At 44.3% G+C, this 19,894-nt stretch overlaps 1 protein-coding gene across 1 annotated transcript; it reads right to left on the reverse strand.

The window, feature by feature from the left end:
- Nucleotides 1–412: 412 nt before the first annotated feature.
- On the reverse strand, nucleotides 413–18,552 carry LOC146176129 (uncharacterized). Its single transcript, XM_084580919.1, has 8 exons — nucleotides 18,517–18,552; nucleotides 14,308–14,485; nucleotides 13,407–13,655; nucleotides 12,371–12,637; nucleotides 9,340–9,456; nucleotides 4,359–4,590; nucleotides 2,248–2,399; nucleotides 413–606 (listed from the first exon to the last, which is right to left on the reverse strand). Exons 1-8 carry the CDS (start codon nucleotides 18,550–18,552, stop codon nucleotides 509–511), a joined length of 1,329 nt encoding a protein of 442 aa, XP_084437045.1. The 3' UTR covers nucleotides 413–508.
- Between the last annotated feature and the right edge of the window lie 1,342 nt (nucleotides 18,553–19,894).

Genomic DNA, 19,894 nt, shown 5'->3' on the forward strand with positions numbered 1-19,894 from the left:
TACCAGAAGTAAAAAGATTGGTGCGTATCAATACTTTCAAAACAATACATTTCACTGTTCGCCGATTTCTTCGTAGTTTAAAAATTTCTTGAAAGCTATGCTGTTGTTTGCTACACGTTGAAGGTAAATGGGTCTTGAGTTCAGTCAGACGACGATAATTAAAAAGCGATAATTTTGAAAGCTTTCATTGTAGACAAAAATAATAACGATATCGGCCATTCGACGCTGCCAAACAGCCAGATCAACAACGCTCTGAAACATGGTTACTTGTGATGAGACAGCTTGTATCGAGTCACCAGCTTCTGACATGTCGAGAGAAAATGCGCGACGCCTTGGCATAATTCACGGGACAGAACGTAATGATTTACTCACTCGACAACATCACACTCAAACGACTTAAACACGTCTCAAGAGAAGGATATATCAAATACAAATTCGTAAGGAGAGAGGTTATCAGTCACGAGGCAATGACTATTGCTGGGAATAGTGCAAATAATTAGCAGGTCCACTATTTGCACGGGTTCTGGCGATAGTGCAGCTTGAACCCACGGGCGTTGTTCACGTGGTTCGAGACGAAGCGCATGAGGAATGGGCCGGGCGTGCTATCTGCAAATTGAACAACAAAAGGTACGTCAGTAAGGTTCATTAAATAAGCGAGTCACATATAAATGGCAGCACTGAAGTGTTCGGTAGATTCCATTGATTCTCCCTGACCGAAGAAAACAGTTGCAGTGAGTTCAGGAGGCATTTCTTGATTCGATAAGTTTAAAGGTAAAGTTGCTGAGAAAATCAAGCGTCGACGTGAGCGAAAAATTACGGGCATGGTGGGAGCAGCTGGTAGCTGGCAGCTGGCATGACCGGGGCGTGATTATTCGATTGTTTACGCGACTTAACGAGACCACGCGATATCAGAAAGTTGGGAAGAACTGTCAATTCAGGCTCTTCATTTGAGGTAAGTGAGTGGAATAAGAATCGACCTTCCAATGATCTTGAATGGCAAGTAGGGCACATTAAACTAAACTAAAAAGGCAATATTATACGGCTGCGTTAAAGCGGCGCTTTATAGTTAGGGTGGGCGCCTGCATCCTGTGTCATCCTAGCTTTAAATGCGAAGTTTAAGTGTCCTTCTCTTTTTTTTTTTTTTTTAGGTCAGACATTGTAGCGAGAAGAAGCCATGGTAACTTATATTCTAGTTTAATTTTCAAAGTACTGACGCTAAAAGACGGCACAAACAGCTGCAATGCAATGTCACAATGGCCAGACTTGGTGTGCTTGCTTCTGACATACTCTCGAATTTTTTTTTTCCGAATAGTTGTCTGCCGTTGGAACCACAGTAGTGACGCCTATAAGCCGCCTGTCACTTCTGGCAACACTCTGAGGTTCTCTAATGATTGGATAGATTCATTGCCATTCCTATGAGCGTTTCATCAAAGCCAATCGTACTATCAACGCAGTACTATAACTTTACTCGTACTATCAGCTTTGTCAGAGTTTTATAAACCACAGTACTAGCCTGTAGAAAGTGCCCGTCACCTCCAGCAATCCTCTCAAACTTTCTTATGATTTCATTGAGTCATCAGTATTCTTATCAGCTGCATACCGTTTTTGACTCGTCCAATAAATCTCCCTTTCGACTTGTAGTACAGAGACGGCGACAGCATTTCGGCTGAGCAAGCACATGCAATTTTCTCACGTAAAACTGGGTGAAATTTTTGCTCCCTTCATTTTCCGAAAGTCGAAAAAGTATTAAAAAACTCCCTTCGTCAGCCAAGACACATGAAAATAGCACTGAAACAGTTACAAGGCATGAATGCCTATTTTATTACGTGCACCAAGCCTTGAGATCAATACGTAGTAAGGAATAAATTATACACTTCATGCTGAATTCTTCCTGGTTTACAGACGCGCCTTGTGTTAGAAAAGGCTGCTACTATATTGCACTAGACGCATTATATGAAACCTCTAGTCAATAAATAGCTTCGATACCCACCATCGTCGTCTTAACCAGTATTAGTATTAATGATTCTGTTTGTATGGTTTAACTTCCCCAAAAGTACCAAAATGGTTTGGAATAGTGACATATGGGTTATGAATAATGTCCTTGCGGGCATTCAGGCATGACAGCAGAAAAACCGCAAATATTATTCACTTGGTTCTCATATACTTGCACAAGGCAACGCGGCTTTTAACAAGGTATAATTTATTTCCTTCAGCACTAATTATCGCGCGTATTGAATATATAATTACCGGTTATGAGTTGAAGGCCCGTGGCGTTGAGGTCCCTGGTGTGGCGCTGCTCGACTTCCGTCTCGTGGCCCGTTGAGCACATGCGCACTCCACCGATTATGATGTAATCATCCGGGCACTCGGCCATTATGGGGGAAGAAGTCAATTGCACGCTGAAACAAATAAGCGCGATAATAAGAAACAATTTGAAGTGTATTCTATGGTTCTTAGGACAAAATAATTGATAGGAATACATTTGCTAGGGTCCTCAATATCTTATGTAGTTGATGCAGGGAGGCTGATTCGCGGACTACGGCGTACTTGTTTAAACACATGACAGTTCAGCGAAGCCATGCAACTAGGAATTATATTAGCAACTTGTGTAATGCATAGACAAGGGTAATGCAGCCTAATAATACCAGTAATGGAGGACATCTAGAGCAAAAACAAACCATGCTGGACAGAAAAGTAGGAAAAGGGAAACTATTCACATATAGGGGTTGGGAGGTATTGATACGGTTACCTCCGATCAGCCACAATCCAATGGTAGGAAGATATAGCAGTAATTAAGCAAAGAACAGCGCTACAACTGAGACAAGAGAGTAGAAAGAAGACGGGACCAGCGCTTACTAGCAACTGTTTTTTGCTTAATTATGTACCAACTTCCTCAACTCGCCGTTTTACTGAAGTATATAGCAGTAAGTACTGTAAGGAACAGCCTAAAGAATATTCATGCAGGAAGACTAGATTATCATCTTTCCTGACTGCTTTTTATTATAGGATGACCCAGAACAGCTCGATTTCTCGCTGATGAATTGCAATTAGAATATGGACCCATATATTTGTTCTATAATTAGTCGCTTGATGATGAAATGTATTTTCAGCTACAGAGCAGGATGCGATTTTTAGACCTGGTTTTTCTACACACCTCATTCTTTTGAATTGTGAAAAAAAAAAAAAAAGATTATCAGATGTGCAGTGAGAATAAGCTAGGAATTTCAGTGAACTTGAAGAAATAATATTATATTTAGGATTACCAGGACTGTAAGAAAATGCGGTTGCGCTCCTCTTCTTTCGCACCATTTTTTCCAGATGTGTCGTAGTGACACGGGAAATTAACATCTTTACTACGTCACCAAGACACACCGTCGACAACAGTTTCTTCGTAAAGCTAAAGGGCACTAAACTCCGTTGCAGTTTGTGCAGATGTCCGTGTACTGCACGAACTGCTAACTTTGACCTATGAACTGCTTCCGGCAGCCACAGCACAGCAACTATTTTTTCACCCCCCCCCCCCCCCCAAAAAAAAAAAAATAATAATGAAGTTTATATAAAACTCCAACCTTGTCGGTGATTTCTAGTGCCCAGCGTCACGCGACACATGCTGACAATCGCACTTACTAAAAACTTTTGTCAGCATTTTCTGGGTTTGAATACCCTCGTAGGTGCTTTACGGTTAGGCTTACGCACTTCGAAAAGGTACAGGCTAACAATCTTTTCGGAGGTATGTGTTCACTCAGAGAAGGCTTTTCTACGACGTGAGTGCGCCAAATTATGTGAACTCGCCTGTGATGACCTTGCTAGTGTAAATGTAATTTACTGTGAGCCAAAGTCATGTAGAGAATTAAGGGTAAACAAGTAAACGATGGACGCTGATGAGGCGTAATCAATGCCGGATAAACAAAGTAAATTGAAGGGACCTCAGCGACTTAAGCCACTCGGCATGAACGATGTGTACGATGCGAACTAATTATGCGTAAACAACGTGAAGTAAGCGTGACGCAAACAATATGTGAACTCTAGGAAAGCAAACAACGCGAGCCAAACGCAAAGGAGTCAGCGAGAAGCAGAAATGAGGCAATTAATGTGGAGGAAACTGCCGTTAACAATATGAAGCAAACACTGGAAAAGCAAGGGGAGCAAATGTGAAATAAATAATTGTAGTAATTTAGTAAACACAAACCCACACTGACATAAGCGTGGCGAAGTGGGCAGGAGGAGCAACAACGCGAACAATGTGCCTGTAAACAACATGAGGTAACTACGAAGTAAACAGCGTGAATTCGTGCACTTGGAATAATGGATTCATGCATACAAACGCCGAAAAATTAACCTAGGCATTGTACGCATACCTGTCTCTCAGCGAAGGTATGGCTCCCACGCCAAAGGGCGACGCGCCTAGCTCTTCATCGGGCGCCACCTCGTAGGTGACGGAGCAGAATCCGGGCTCCTTTCGCAGGCAGACCACGTAGTCCAGGTCGTTCGGGTAGCCCTGATGGTGGAGGCTGCCGCCGGACTCGTCGTAGTTGAAGCTTTTCACCGTGCCGTGCGTGCCCCAGAAGTATTGTAGGCAGTGCGAGGGCGCTGCAAACGGGAGGGATGCTTCAGTCAGGGAGTAGTCGGCTATGTGAGAAGCATATCCAAGCAATTAAAAAATTGGTCGATTTAACTTCGCCTAAACCGGTTAGGATGTGCAAAGGCATAGTTTGGCATAATTTTTCATGGTAGTTTGGCATTAAGAGGGCGGCAGAATTTGGAAAAGCTTCGTTGTTGAGCCTGCTATGGTTTAAATTCATGAATGGTATTATGAGCAGTTTAGTAGTTCGAAACTGCATATTTTCTGCTAAGTCCACGTTGGGGCGTCGTATAACACCCATCCCTAGGTTAAGCGTAGCAATGGTGATTCCGTTGCTGGGGCAAACCAGCTAGGGACAAACAATATATACATATACATATATATATATATATATATATATATATATATATATATATATATATATAAACAGGGTGTCACACAACTTTCCCGATTATCTATTTTATTCCAACAGTTTCGGACGGTGGACCGTCCTTCTTCAAGGTAGAATTGAGTATCATATATATATATATATATATATATATATATATATATATATATATATATATATATATATATATATATATATATAGAGAGAGAGAGAGAGAGAGAGAGAGAGAGAGAGAGAGAGAAAGGCAGGCCTCTTGACAAAACGTCGACTCCAAATAAAACTGGAATCAGTATGAAGTTTTTCCCTTGTCTATAACAACCAAGTGAGTCTATTTATTTATGCTATATATATATATACATGTGCTCGCCTCTGACGACCGTATGAATGATTTCGTGCTAAATGTTAAGGGCAACGTCATAACAGCCCACAGACAATTAAGAATATAGGCACGAACACTCATCCGTTTTTAGTACCTGGCGACATATAAAATGTTTTTGCGAACTAATAGGAAGGCACATAACATCATTCGGCCAGCCGGAAATGAGTCATTTGGGACAGAAGCGGGCAATTACAGGCTTGTGAGGAGGTGTCGCGCCTAATAGGTATGAAGCTGCAGGGAAGAGCAATGCCAAGTGGTACTGAGAGCCCTTTGAAAGGCTGCTTTTCATTTTTCTTCAGCCCTAAGACGTCTGGAACTTGTTTTTCGTGGTGCCAAGTGGGACTTAGAGCCCTGGCAAAGACTGATTTCATTTTTATTCAACACTAAGAACTTATTTTCCATGCCAGATAGATCGTCCTGAACAGCTTCTCATATATCGACACTTCCGTAAACGTTCATGCGAGTCAGAAAATAGCCCAAAAAAGGTCGTGTAGCTAGGCACCCAGAAATTGCCCATAACTTATTATGGAGGGCCTAGTACTATGAATTTTAAACACCATGCATTTCTTGGCTTTCACCCTTCAGGTGTGTTCCGTTTATTGATTAATAGCCGACTAGTAAGGCAATGGCAACAAAACGCAGGTTTTAGGCCAAGCTATGTTGTATACCTCACAGCTTTCAACTAAATAAGCGCTTCTTAAATCTGCTCTAGTACGTTTAGAAAGTTTCCAATTTAGAAACTTGAACACCGCATATGCACCCACAACTCCTCCTTCTGCAAAAAAAGAAAGGTAGGTAATAGAGTAATAAATACTCGAAACCTTAAGGGGACGGCATGGTTTAAATTAAGAGACGCTGAACTGGGAAGAAAAAAGTTAAAGTGTAGAACACGGAAACGCTTTCTTCGACCACAGTGTGATCCGCCTTTCTCATGTATCTCGCGAAAGTTGAGCTGCCCTCTCAAACAAAATTGCAATCGATTACCCCCTCGAAAAACATGCCACACGTGTCACGTTCACTTGTACAGCACCGCTAATGGAGCGCAGAATATGGATATATTTAGCCCTTTTTGGGGGTCATATCAAGACGTTGTTCAGCCATGCGCTTTTGAACTTCCTTCCTTTAGCTTTAAAATTGGCTGACAATCTCCACTTACTTGGGAATGAATCAATTGATTCATTACTTGCCTTTATATAAAAAAGAAGAAAGGAATGGTACCCCAGAAATGTGTTTCTCGCCATAGTTCGTCCCTTGTCTCGAAGTGCGCACCATTCCAAAAAAAAGAGTATAGATTGAAAAAAAAAAAAGTAATTTATATCTCATTGCTTCACCGGTGGAAATCAATCGAATAGAGCGCAATCTTTTAAAGCGATCACGATGCGGTGCTGAGTATGGTTGGAGTCAGTGTAAAAGATGAAGGTAAACTGAGAGCAAAGTCGGAACGAACTTGCTTTATCGGACTTCAATCTTTAAATGAAAGTAGAGTACTTGCCGTCCACAGCGTGAGCACTTGTCTGACATTAGCGCTGTGGGTGAAAGTATACTGCTTACAATAAACTGGGTCATACACGTGTGTATTCTCTCCACAATGTGTGATTCGTTTGTTCGTTATTGTTCCGCGAGAAAATAGCGACATTTTTTAAGAACGACACCAAACTTCTGCATACTAATCGATATCGTGGTCATTGTTTCAACATCTCGCTGAACATAGAAGACTCGTTGTAGTACTCCGCTAGAGAGACAGCGAGAAACTTTGGTTTTATTCGCGGCTGCGTCGATATTGTGTTGCTTGTAAAGCGCTGTGACGCAACGCAACGGGGAAAATATGTCTTCCGAACCTATGGCAGGCTACTCTAAAACGAAGAAGCGGCATAAATTTCGTATCAACGTTTCAGTAATGACCACAGCGACGTTCCCACAAAAGCGAGCGATGTGAAGCAATCTCAGCCTTAACGTCCAAGTCGATTAGTCCCAAGGCAAGAAGCAGTGATTCAAATGACATTCATTAAAGTGGAAGGCCATTCTAGATGCGATCCTCCTTTGAGAAGTTTTTAGACCAAACTGTTTCGATAGAATATGAAATGAAAAAAATTACACCAACGATCAGATATTGGCACTGAGGAATTCGAGCGTAGCTTATTACGTCACAGAAAATCTGCCGTATTCGTCATTAGTGCCATGAACGACAGGTATGCATCCGATATGTCAACGATACAGTCCAGACCAAAGCGTTTCAGGTTGGGTAGCGTTAGTCACATAGAGGCTACTCGGAGAAGTTTTATAAATACGAATTATAGCGCGATCTCATAGCTTCTGGTTGAGCAGCGACGTGCAGTGGCAAATCTGAAAATTTTTCAACGAGCAACTTTTCGATTGTTCTGTGGCCCAAAGCATTAGCACGGCGTTTTCTAACGTAGAAAGTAGCAGTAGAAAACCTATTCCTCTGTTTTTTTTTTTTATTTTTTCGTTCTCTAGTTTCTTGTTTGCTTGCCGAATAGTTTTAAAATTCAAAAATAAAATCCAGATTTTATACTGAATTCCACAAGAAGAAACACAAGGCGTTATCAAGCTACCAGTTTCCGACGCAAGCGAGCAACCCGAAGCTAGCAGGTCCTCTCAACATTCTGATATCACGCGGTCTCATTAGGTAACATAAACTATTGAAGAACTTGTGCCACGTACCTGATTTCTCGCCCATAGCGTCGACGCCATATTTTCTGGATAACGAGGCATTCATGCTGAATTGCATTGCTTCGCAGGTGGAAATCAATCGAATCGCGAGCAATCTTCTAAGTGATTGCGGGATGCTGCTAACTACGATACGAGTAAAATGAGGGCTCAGATTGAGATAACCTACTTTGCCATGTAAAATACCCGGCTAGACTTTTAACACAATAGACTTAAAGGTTTCGTTTCGTGTTATACAGAAAATACGGCGTCGGCGTTCTAGTCATTGGCGTTGTGAGCGAAAAGTCACAGGCATGACGATGACAGGTGGTAGCTGGCCGCTAACATGAACGTGCACTGATTCTTCGATAGTTTTCGTGGCTCAGCGAGAGCGCATCACATCAGAAATGTTGGGAGGAACTACAAACTCGGATTTGCTGTTCTTGTTTTATATTTGAGACGTCTCTCTTGGCGTTTTCGCTTGTGTTGGCTTCTGGTAAAACGAGCCGTTGCAGCAATTTTTTGGCCACGACTTAAGCAAGGAGACATTATGGAAGGAAGCGGTGTCTAACGCGGACATCGATTACGGGGCGCCAGTGCGAATTGGTTAAGGCCTGTTTGACGATGTGCACATTCGTTTGGCTTCGTCATGTTGAGTCATGGAGTCTTACAGAGCTCACAGTACGGACGTAGCCTAGAATAAAGCGCAAAGAAACAGTCACTTTGGAAGGCTTTTTCTCAAACACGTAAGTGTTGTGTGCGACGGCGTGCTCTCTCAATTCGATCAATACTGCGGGGCCAAACGCTGTCCATTTCAGCCACCTCCTGGAAGCCGAAAGGAGATTCTAACAGGCCTTATGAAGTCAGCAGCTCGGTCACGACCAAAACCCAAACTTACAGATCAGGTTTTGGGGACGAGTTTTCTACAACCCACAGGGTTATTAATTTGCTCTCCCGTATTTTGTATGAAAAACAACAGATTTTGAACCAGTAAAGAGAGAAAAGAAAAAAACGTGACATAGGAGCTGATAGTCTTCCCAAAAGTGAACTTTCCTGCGGGCTTCTGAAACCGGTTTAAAAGTTGGGTTAGCTGCGGGAGTATTCAAGGCGAGTGTTTTGAAGTTAACTGAGTGAAGTTTCAATGCCTCAGCCTGTGTATCTATACGTCGATTTAAGATACCTTCGAACATGCACCATTCTACCTATGTAATAAAGTTATTTGTACTTATGCTCTGCGACGATTGTATGCATGAATGATGTATTTATACAGAAAAATACGCGCACACAAAATTTCAAAGCAGACTACGCGACTGACCAACTTACCTGACTGTGGACCTTCGCATTCCACCTGGGTAACCTTGATGTCGAACTTCCTCGAGTAGCTTCCAACCATCATTAGGTTCAAACTGATGCCACCGGATTCCTCGACGTCCACGTACGCTGGAAAATTAAACGAAATTCCTCAAAAAACTTGTCATAGAACTGATGTAGTCATGTCCACGCATTCAGGGCAAAGCCATTGTAGGAACGTTTATCATTATTCTCATTGGCGATTGCACTGGCCGCCACCCACTGCGACGCAGCCTACATAATGTCGGACTCGCAACAGGCCTGCCGAAATTACGTGCGGGGTAGGATAGCGCCACTCGCCTGCAGAATATTATTGGCACATACGAAAAATTCTGATTCGGCTACTATTAAAAACAGGTTATATGGGTGCCCGGTCATCAGGGGGTGGAGGGGAATGAGACCACTCACGCGGCTGCCCGAGCGTTCCTCCCCCGGGGTTCCGCTCAATCCTCCGGTTCTACCGAGGCAATCATACCAATCCCGCTCAAAACCGGGTGTTTTCTAAATCCCGCCATACTAAAACACATGCACCCGACGTTCACGGGTAGATGCAGATTCTGCGGGCAGTATGCTGACCTATACCACATGGTGTGGGTCTGCCAGCAAAATACAAAAATAAAAGCCATAAAACAGCCAACTAGGGAGGGATGGGAGGCGGCCCTGTCCAGCTCGGAACTGGAGGCCCAGCGTGTCCTGGTCCAGAGAGCTCGGGCAGCGGCGGCGGCCAATCGCGTCCCGGAACAGGATCTGCCACTCAGCTCCACAACGAAACGCACCTCCCTTCCCAAATCAAATCATCGTAAATAAATGTTTTCTCTTCCTCCTCCTCACACATTTGTTTAGTCTAACCACCTTGAACATTTGCCGTTACTGTCACCTCATAAAGCTTGGTAACAGTTCTCACATTTACTGCATGAAACCCCTTCCTAATGAGGTTGCGTAAAGTATTATATATGAGAACTGAGCAGGGGGGGAGTAGTGACGAGCAGGTTTGTACGTCCAAGGACTAGTTGCACAGGGTTGCCTCCCTCTGCTCGTATGTGTGCTCTGTGCCAGACAAGTTCGGTGGGTTTGCTGTATCGTTCCAGGATACGTGGAATAAAGTGGGGCATAAATACGATACTAGGTAATTCGGAATTCGAGTGCAGCTCTAAGAGTAATTTGGTTCAAATTGAACAGAACCCCTATTTTCTTACCCCTGCCATATCCTCCCCCTCCATTTTCCACCATACGCTTTAACCTTTCCTTCTTCCGCCACTGATCTATTCTCTCTCCAGTCGCATCCTCTTTGTCCGGTTTTCATTCGCCCTCTCCTGACCTGTCTTCCCCCTCTAGCTGCAACTTTTCACATTGCCGGAAGTCCCGACTCTGTTTCTTCTCGTAGCATCACTATCAGGTTGCGCACTCGTAGTCCCTCATAATATAACGTCCATGTTACAATGTACCCATCCTTCAGGTTCTTCCCGCGTGGCAGGCACCTTCTCGTTGCGTACTCCTCCACTCCCGACATACTCTCCGAGACAATCAGCCATTAGCTGCCTCTCCCCATTTTCTTCCTTCCCTCTCCTCTAAAGGCAAGGATGGAGTCTAAATATTTCCAATCTGCCATCTGCCAGACACAGCAGGTCACAGGTGGCAAGGTTTAGGACTATGATGCTCTTCGGGGTATTCCAGCGTCTCTGTTGCATCCCAAAAAGTAATCCGAAGATTACCTACTAGTAGAGCAAGGCTTACAAGCTTTTGCCTTAGCGGTTCAGGATGTATGCATGCGTTCTGCCGTGGAACTACACTAAGGTTGCGCATTTCTCTCTCCTCGTCATAACATAACTAGCCAATAGGCTACCTTTCGACCCTAAGTGCCCACCTGCCCGCAATGGCTGGTGAAATTACGGTACGGCACAACAGTGTACAAAGCCCAGTTGAAGCTTTTCTGTGAGTGTGCTGCACCTAGCCGTGAGTTTTTCGTTATGGCTGGATTTAGCATCTTTAACAGTGTCGCAAAGAACTAAGGAATGTTGTTTTATTCTATACCATATGGTTAACATAATAAGTGGCATTTCATAAATATATTGCCACTTAGCCTTGCCAGGTAGCGCATGAGTAAGGAATGAATGAAGACGAAGTTGCAAGGACGACGAAGTGTCGCTTGCGCTTGTGCGTCTCTGCTTGCTACGTTGTGTCTGGGCTAACCACCTGTCATAAAAGGCAACCTTGGCATCCCGAATCACCGTGCACGTGACAATAAATATAATGTGTGGTTTTTATATGTACATTAGTTTCACAACCATTCCTGTGCACGTTCGACAAGTACCGGCATCTCAATGTTGCTGTTTTTTCAACTTAGACTTTGTTATAACTTTTGCACATACCATAAAGACTTTAGCAGCCATCTTTTTGAGCTGGAAAACAAATTTGTCTTTTCTAAGGCCCAAATATACTATTCCAACGAAAATAGTTTTGATGTATACATAAAGTGTCCTCTAACATAAGCAATATGCAAATAATTTTGGCTAAAGTTGTAATTGTTATGTGCAGTATCATATATATGCTATTAAGTGTGTGTAGTTGTCTGAAACGCGACTTTCATATTTTTCGTTAATTAAACATCTTTTTTTGTTAATTGGTTGCGCGACTGAAGCGCCATACTGCGGAGCCTGCTGTTTCCTTGGCAACGCATTGCTATGGGGCTGTTATGCATTTGCTAAGCAGCAGTTGCTATGCAGCTGCTGCACAAGCAAGACAATGTTTTGTTCCGAGTAGTAGCCTCCGGATTATTGATTTCGCACTAATAATTTGCAAAGCAATTATTGTCTTGTCAGTGAAGCTGCATATTCCACAACAGAATGCAAAGCTATCTGACTAAACGAATCCCACAGTTTATGCGCTAGCAACGAGAGTAAATCTTCACTGCTGTATGCCACGCTGTAAGAGCAGCATGAACCAATCGATTCTCCATTACTGGTTGTACTCGAGGTATAACAACTTCATTTATATGTCTCCTTACCATGCTGTCCGGTGTTGAGCCCACAGATGCGCGGTGCCTGGTTGTTCTCGTTCTGGCCGGAGACAACGAGCATGTCCTGCGAGCAGTTTCCGTCCACGGGCCGCGCCAGATCCAGCGTGAGGAAGTCTAGCCGGAACTGACACACGTCGGCGTCGCGCTTCGCCACGCGCACTTTGCACATGGCCTCCCGGTTGTGCGGGTTCGGGAAGCCCGGGTTACGCACGTACGCAGTGCGCTCCGAGCTCGCCTCGCCGCAAGACACCTCGACTGAACAAAAAGTGTATGGAGCAACAGAGACAAGCTGAAAAAACAGTTCAGTGAAATATGTTTTCTATCGATTCTGCTCATTAAGTTGTTTTTTTTTCTAATGCCCTTATTCAATAGACTGTAAAGTTCTTTACCGGTTACAAGTAAGGCCGTAACTATGACTAGGAATGTTTGAAGAAACCACTCCTCTGCCATCTTATAAATTCCTCGTAGGAACGAAGGCTGCCCCTTCCATTGCTCGACGATGAACTCTTGTCAGTCTGCCGAGCACAGGGCGTTGCATCCATGCTTGAAATAAGGAGACCATGGTGGATAGCAGAGTCTACAATAAAGTTTCCTGTTTCCTCTTTCTTTCAAACTGCAGTGACTGTTGGCTTGGTTTGATTTAAAACAATTGCGCCCCAAAAGTGAAGTCAGTTGGGAGGGACGAGGCATACGGAGGGCGGAGATGTTTCCACCACAATGGTTGATCGAGCATAATCGCACATTGCAAGGGAGCCTTCTGTTTTGGAGTCCACGGTTGGGGACCCTAACCGCTGAACCACCGCGACAGGGCTGAAGTAATAGATGCAGCTATGGTTGTAACTACCAATTCAGTTATGGTTTGGTTTGGTTTACTGGGTTTAACGCCTCAAATCAACAGAGGCTATGAGAAAATTCATTCATGATTTCAGTTATGAACATGTCTACGAGTTCTGTAATAGATGGTGCTACAAATTAAGCAATGAAGTCGACTGAAAATCGTGTCAGTAGTCACAAGGATCCTCACAGACACAACAGACTCCATCTTCGCAGCGTCCCATGGGCGTTCCCCCGCGGTTCAGGCACTGAACAGCGTCGTAGCAGGTGCCATCACGGCCGTCGGCTGCCCGGCATGTCTCCTGGTCGCTCGGTTCTTTGAGGAGTAACTCGTGGTGCCGATGGTGGCCCGATGTCGAGGCGGAGCCGGATCCTTGCCTGTGCGGATTGTAGTAGTACGTAGTTGCCAGCAGCGGAGAGTTCGAATTCAGCACGGGAGCTGCGGAGCGTTGCGAAAAAGTTGCACATGAGAAAGCAGCAGGAAACGAAAAAAAAAATTGGTCGAATTAGAAAAGCTCTAAATTTCGTACTCTCTCCTCTGTAGCTTTCTTCCCATGAGCGAGCTTGACTGCTCCAGTGCTTGACCTTCGCTCCATTGTGTGGGCTCGGCTACAAACACATTACTCGTGTCCAAGGCCTTATCGTCATTATTGCATTCTTTGAGGCCCTGACATCTTTCTATGGCCATGCGGGTATGGATGCTCGCCAAAAATTTAAACTTTGAACTCACTCACTCACTCACTCACTCACTCACTCACTCACTCACTCACTCACTCACTCACTCACTCACTCACTCACTCACTCACTCACTCACTCACTCACTCACTCACTCACTCACTCACTCACTCACTCACTCACTCACTCACTCACTCACTCACTCACTCACTCACTCACTCGCTCGTTCACTACTTCGCACTCTTGAATCTAGTTTAAAAAAGAAAACAAAATGTGGAAATGGTATGCGTCAAACAAAGCATAACTGTCAAACTGCATAACTTCATCATTTTCACTTTTAAAAATCCTTTTACACAACGATCTCTTTCCTTTGAAATAAAAAGAAATGAAAACAAAGAAAGAAAAGCTTCCCTCACTGAACGGATTTGATGGCACTCCGGGCCTCTGGTCGTTCTCGCCGATAAACTCCTTGCCGGTGCCGGACTGTTTCCGCGTCCCCGACCGCGAGCTTTGGTGGTGCGCATGTCGGCTGTGGTCTATCGTGCCGGCCAAGGATGTGGGCAGCACTCCTAGCGCCAGCCAGATGGCAACTAGCTGCAATGTCAGAGAGAATTCACGTCGTTGTCTAGTTACGTCAGGAAAATGTTGCAGAATCACCGGCATCTTTGTTCGTTAACTTATTCACTCTAAGGGTACTGCTAGTGTTGCAGAGGTACTTACGAGGAAGGAAAATATTCAGATGCAATAACGCCACTAACACATGAAAGTGTCGCAGAATAAAGAACAAAAAGGAGAATACTATGAAAATATGAGTCAGCTCACATGCAAACAATGCCTTGAGGATGCATTTTTGAAATTATTTAGGCATGCAAATAAAAGGACTAAATATGAAAATTAAGCAACAAAAACTAATTTGTTTAAATTAAAAAAATAACGAGAGCTTGAAAAAATACCAACAATGTAAAAAAAAGTAGCTTGTCGGTTATGGCTTCTATTTAATACGCTTTACCACCACAGCGGTTGCACGATTTCGTGACTCTGCTTTTGCGAAGCAAACTGCTTGGCTTTCCGTACTGCCTGTCATACACTATTTTAGTCTGTACTGACGTCCTCTCTTTTCATCAAAGTGATCTACGTCAGTCCAGCTCGCTGCTGAATGAATCAGCAGTGCCGAATTGCATCTTAATCCGCGAGCGCAAATATCACTCAGGATGTCGCAGGCTTGCTGTGACGTACGTCATGAGTCGTGTGGCCTACCAGAGATCAGCAGATGAACGGCGAGCCAGCTGGTCATATGACCCACTATTTGACGGCGTTACTGCGCCAGCGTCTATAGATATTGTGTGAATAATCTAGAAACAGCTACTCTACAAAATAGGCTGGGCACGCAAATAAATTATATGGCAAGTACCTCTACCCAAAGGCATGAAGATAATGAAAAAAAAAATACAAGAGTTGAACGCTGCTGAACGAAATATTGAGCGAAAGCATTAGCTGCGGATGACCGAGCGTTCTGCTTCTTCTCTTTTTCTTCTTTTTAAGCCCACATATTAATCCCCGCTTTAACCAAGCCGTATGAACGTGTCTTAATGGCCTATAGGGGTAACGTGAATTCCAGGGTCCTGGCAAGCTGATTCTGACATAACCGTCCCATGTGAAATGAGAGACCCAAGTTGGGAGCTCCTGCCAACTGAGCCGCGGCTCCGACTGCGCCACGCCGACCCCTTGAGTTGGCAGCCCACCTCTCGCTTTTGTGTCACGTGAGATGTGACGTCACAGCGTCCCGTGGGTAAGACGTGGATACCGCCGCGCTACGCCGACCGCTCGAGTTGGTTGCCCAGCTCTCCCCCAGGTTCACGTGGGATGTGACGTCACAGCGTCACGTGGGTAAGACGTACTTAGCTACCGCCGCGCTACGCTGAAGGCTCGAAACCTAGAGTAGTATTGTTTTCGCAATAATCGATCATATATGCATGGCGCGAATGAAAGTTTCGAATGACTTAAGTCGTGAGAGGATCTTATAGTAATTGATAAGCGGCTGTCATTTGCTGGCGAATTTCATTCACTGACAGCTGGTGGAACTTAAAGATATATCTACATGTATATTTAGTTAAATAAACCAGTAATTGGTGCGCATTTTCCTTGCGGATAAGAGCCCCAAGTGCTGACTTGTGTCTGTCTTTATCGTTTCACTGAAAAGCGCGAAAAATAGACTTCAGCGCTAAAACTGAGTTTGAAGATGGAAAGTGTAACCACAAGCTTTATGAATGGAATCAGGTACACTGCAACATCAACGTTTGATGGTCACTTTTTTGTTCTTAAGCTGTATTTTCGCAAGTTAATTTTTATGTTAAGAACTCTAATTTTAGATAGATAGCTTTGAGCTTTTCACTCATTATACTGTCTCTGTTTTTCGTTGGTGTCTAATTTTTATGCTTGATTCTAATCTGTATAAGATTCGACTTGCTATCACCCCTATTCTATGCTCCGAACTGGGCCCTGTAAGTTATTTTGAATAACTAAATCAATAAATAAATGCGATTTGCAGCTGCGGTGGTTCAGTGATTAGGGCGATCAATGGCTGAACCAAAGGACGCGGAATCGAATCCCTGCTGCGGCGGCCGATTTCAGTTGGAGGCGAAAAGTAAGAAGGCCGTGGGCTGTTCGATGTCAGTGCGCGTTAAAACATTCCAGGAGGTCAAAATTTCTGGAACCTGTGTCGCTTTGGGATATTAAACCCCTTAAACTAAACCAAACTAAACATCGATACTATTGCCACTCGTCGCCGTAGTGTTATCGTAGCCGGAAAAGAAATTCAGACATACGACCGCTCAGAACTCAAATAATCACCGTCGTTATCTAATTCAAGCGCTACATGATTTACGGAATCAAAACATAACTGAAACCGAGACTGTATTCGTCTACGACAACCGTTTTCACTTAGCCGCATTAACTATTGGTTTTGAACGTGAGGAAGCAGATATATTTAACCTCAATTCAACCCTTACGAAACCTATAAGTATTCATCTTCGCTCTATTCCAACATTCCATCAAAACATTGTGATCACCGATTTTATCAATCGCGCAACTAGTTAAAGTAGAACCTGTTGATCAGCATATGAAGGTGTTTAATAACGGTTTGTATCAGTGCTATATTGCAGTATTTCTATCGTGAACGCTAGGTGAACTACATTTTCTTCATATTTGAATTGATGGTTAGCACAAACACGGACTAATAAATGAACCTTTACTAGTTTTTCTGCTGCCTTAATAAATTCTACAATGTACAGACATACAGAATAGAAAAATTATAGGGGACTCTTAAGCTCCACCTTTAAAGGTATGACGCGATAGCGTTAAGCTTATTTATAAACCCTTCAATTCTTGCCTCTAATATATCACATTCTTATTACCATTCAGTACTAAACTATCAAATTATCTATCTACCGGTCGTGGGCGATCACCCTACATATAAAGTTCCGCTTTAAGCAAGCTGTATGAATATAACTACAGTGCCTCGAAGTCGCGTGCGTGACCCAATATCCAAAATCATAGGAAGGGTGGTTCTTATTTCATCTTCCCACGGTAATCCTGGTAATCCTGATATATCGGGTTCTTTAAGTTGCAAGATAGATCTGAATTCCTACGGATCTTTGGAGTTGGGCACTTTCAGCGCGCCCCTCACCGCGGTGGCTAGGGCAGTCGGCCGCTTACCGAGGACGTGGGTTCGATCCCCGTCGCTGCGGCCGCGTTCCGGTGCATGCGTGAAACGCGCGAATCCCGTGTATTGTTATGCCGCTGCACGTTACAGAACCTCAAGTAGTCGAAATTACATAGCACACTTCAGTGCTGCATCTCGCATTGTTTATGTCCAATTTAGGAACCAATGCTTCAAGATCAGACATGAAACAAGGTCCTTGATGTGGAAATTTCTTTGTGTCCTTCTTTTGCTCATAACAATTTTTTGCACTTTTAGTGAACCTCGCAATGTTCCTTTTACCAGGAGGTCACCTTCAGGTCCGTCGAATCCTCGCCTTTAAATAAAACTTAGGGGGACTCTTAAGCTTTTCCCATAGCGACTTCATACGACATTTTCATTTCACTAATTTTTGGCTTTCAGAGACTGGTGCAATGTTTCGCAAATAAACGTCATTAGTTGGTTTGTTTCTGGGGAAGCAGAGACACAGTATCAATCTCACTTATCGGCAGACACTTGCGCTTACAATGGATGGCATACATTTGCAGGGTCATGCCGTCGGTTATCTCAAAAAAGGCTCCAACTTGGTTAGCAGATGGGTGCTAAGTACGGACCGAAATGGTATATGACACCAACCTCTCTACTGCACGTTTGCGTCCCAATTTGGACCCAAAATCACGTGGAAAAAAAATTGTTCCGACACGTTAATTCTTCTCAACACTAATGTGCGGCGATGGCGAAGATTTTCAACAGAAAGAGCTGCATAAGCTTCGCGTAATAATGTTTGCGACAGCGTAGCGTTTCCTAGCGAAAATCTCGTTCGGTCTCAAAGTTAATTAGCAAGCCCCCGTCGCCACTAGCGAACAAAATCGAACTAGGCACATCACTTCATTTAAGAAAGGCTTAGGCTTTCGCCCTGTACACTCACCAGCACTCGCGTTCTATCCTGCGAGGGAGTCGCCATGCGTCACCGGCGACCTGTATCCAGCGACGAAGCCGTTCAACTGACCACGGTCATGAGAGGCCAGCGAACGCTAGAGGCCCCCGGTAGAGTTTGATCAGCAGTCCCTACGCCGGCCCCCTTTCGCGCATATTTTTCTCTTTGCTTTTTTAATCCGTCATATTTGCCTCTTTGTGGACCTCAAACACCACGCCGGAGACTCAGCTCCGAGTATGTGCTCTCCAACAACAGATCTTTACGATCGCTTTATGTAAAATCGCTGCTTTTGTTCGTCTACTTTGAGTGCTTTTATTGGCGTTTCTGGCATTTTCAGTTTTACTCCCCACGCCTCAATACGCAGCCTGCGTAGTGGGAACGCGAACCACCGGAAGCGTTGCCGACCACTTCCGGTTAGGAGGTCGCGTATACACGTGCGCACGCCTGTCCGAAACCGGACACAGTGGACGTGCTTCCGGTTCCGATAGGCGTCGTCGTGCGCGTTCGGCGCGCCGCCTGTCACAACCGTCTTTCATATGGCTCGCTTTATAATGAAAATCCGGATGGGAAGCGAGTCAATTCAGTTACGTGACGTGGGCTCTGGTCTGGTATGTAAGATCTATAAAAAAGATTCAAATGAAGAACGATTTTTTTTTAAATGCTTGGTGAGGTAGCGTGATTTATTATTTTTTATTTCACGTTGCTATAAAAGCCCACTGAATTGGGTTGACACCAGTAACGATTGCGCGTTGAAACGCTGCTTGTTGACTCCGTCCTAAATAACACGGCGATTCTGCCGAACGTGGTTACTCGGACAAGGGCTAAAAACATCCGTTTGTGAACCGCATAGTACACAAAACGTAGCTGAAAATCAAATAAGGGTAGCAATAAAATGTAAGTTACGCGTGCGGTCGATGAACCTTGTGAAAGCAATGTGCGGTCGTCACACTGCACAGAAAAATGAGGTAAAAATTGAAGACACAAGGGAAAGTTTTATACATCATACCAAGAACGGGGGCAGATGTTTGGTTTAGATCTCTTTTTCCGAAATGGGGGAGGGGGGGGGAGGGGGGGGGGGGGGGGGGGGCTAACGCCCCAAAGTGACTTAGGCTATGGAAGACGCTGTACTTCAGGGCTCCAGAAATTTCGGGGTTCTTTAACGTCTACTGACAGTACACGAGGCCGGGCGCCTAGGTTTTAGTCTGCATCGGAAAGCGGCCGCCGTGGCCGGGATTCGGTCCCGCATCCTTGGGCGCAGCAGTTGGGCGCCCTAACCACTGCACCACCACGGCGAGGGGAGGTCATAAGATTTTCTCACAAGCACGTTGAGAATATAACACGTCAAGTGCGGGCTGTAGCTAAAGCTAGG

This window comes from Amblyomma maculatum, chromosome 10, assembly GCF_055883805.1.
Source record: "Amblyomma maculatum isolate TAMU_Amacu chromosome 10, ASM5588380v1, whole genome shotgun sequence".
In the NCBI taxonomy this organism is placed as follows: Eukaryota; Metazoa; Arthropoda; class Arachnida; order Ixodida; family Ixodidae; genus Amblyomma; species Amblyomma maculatum.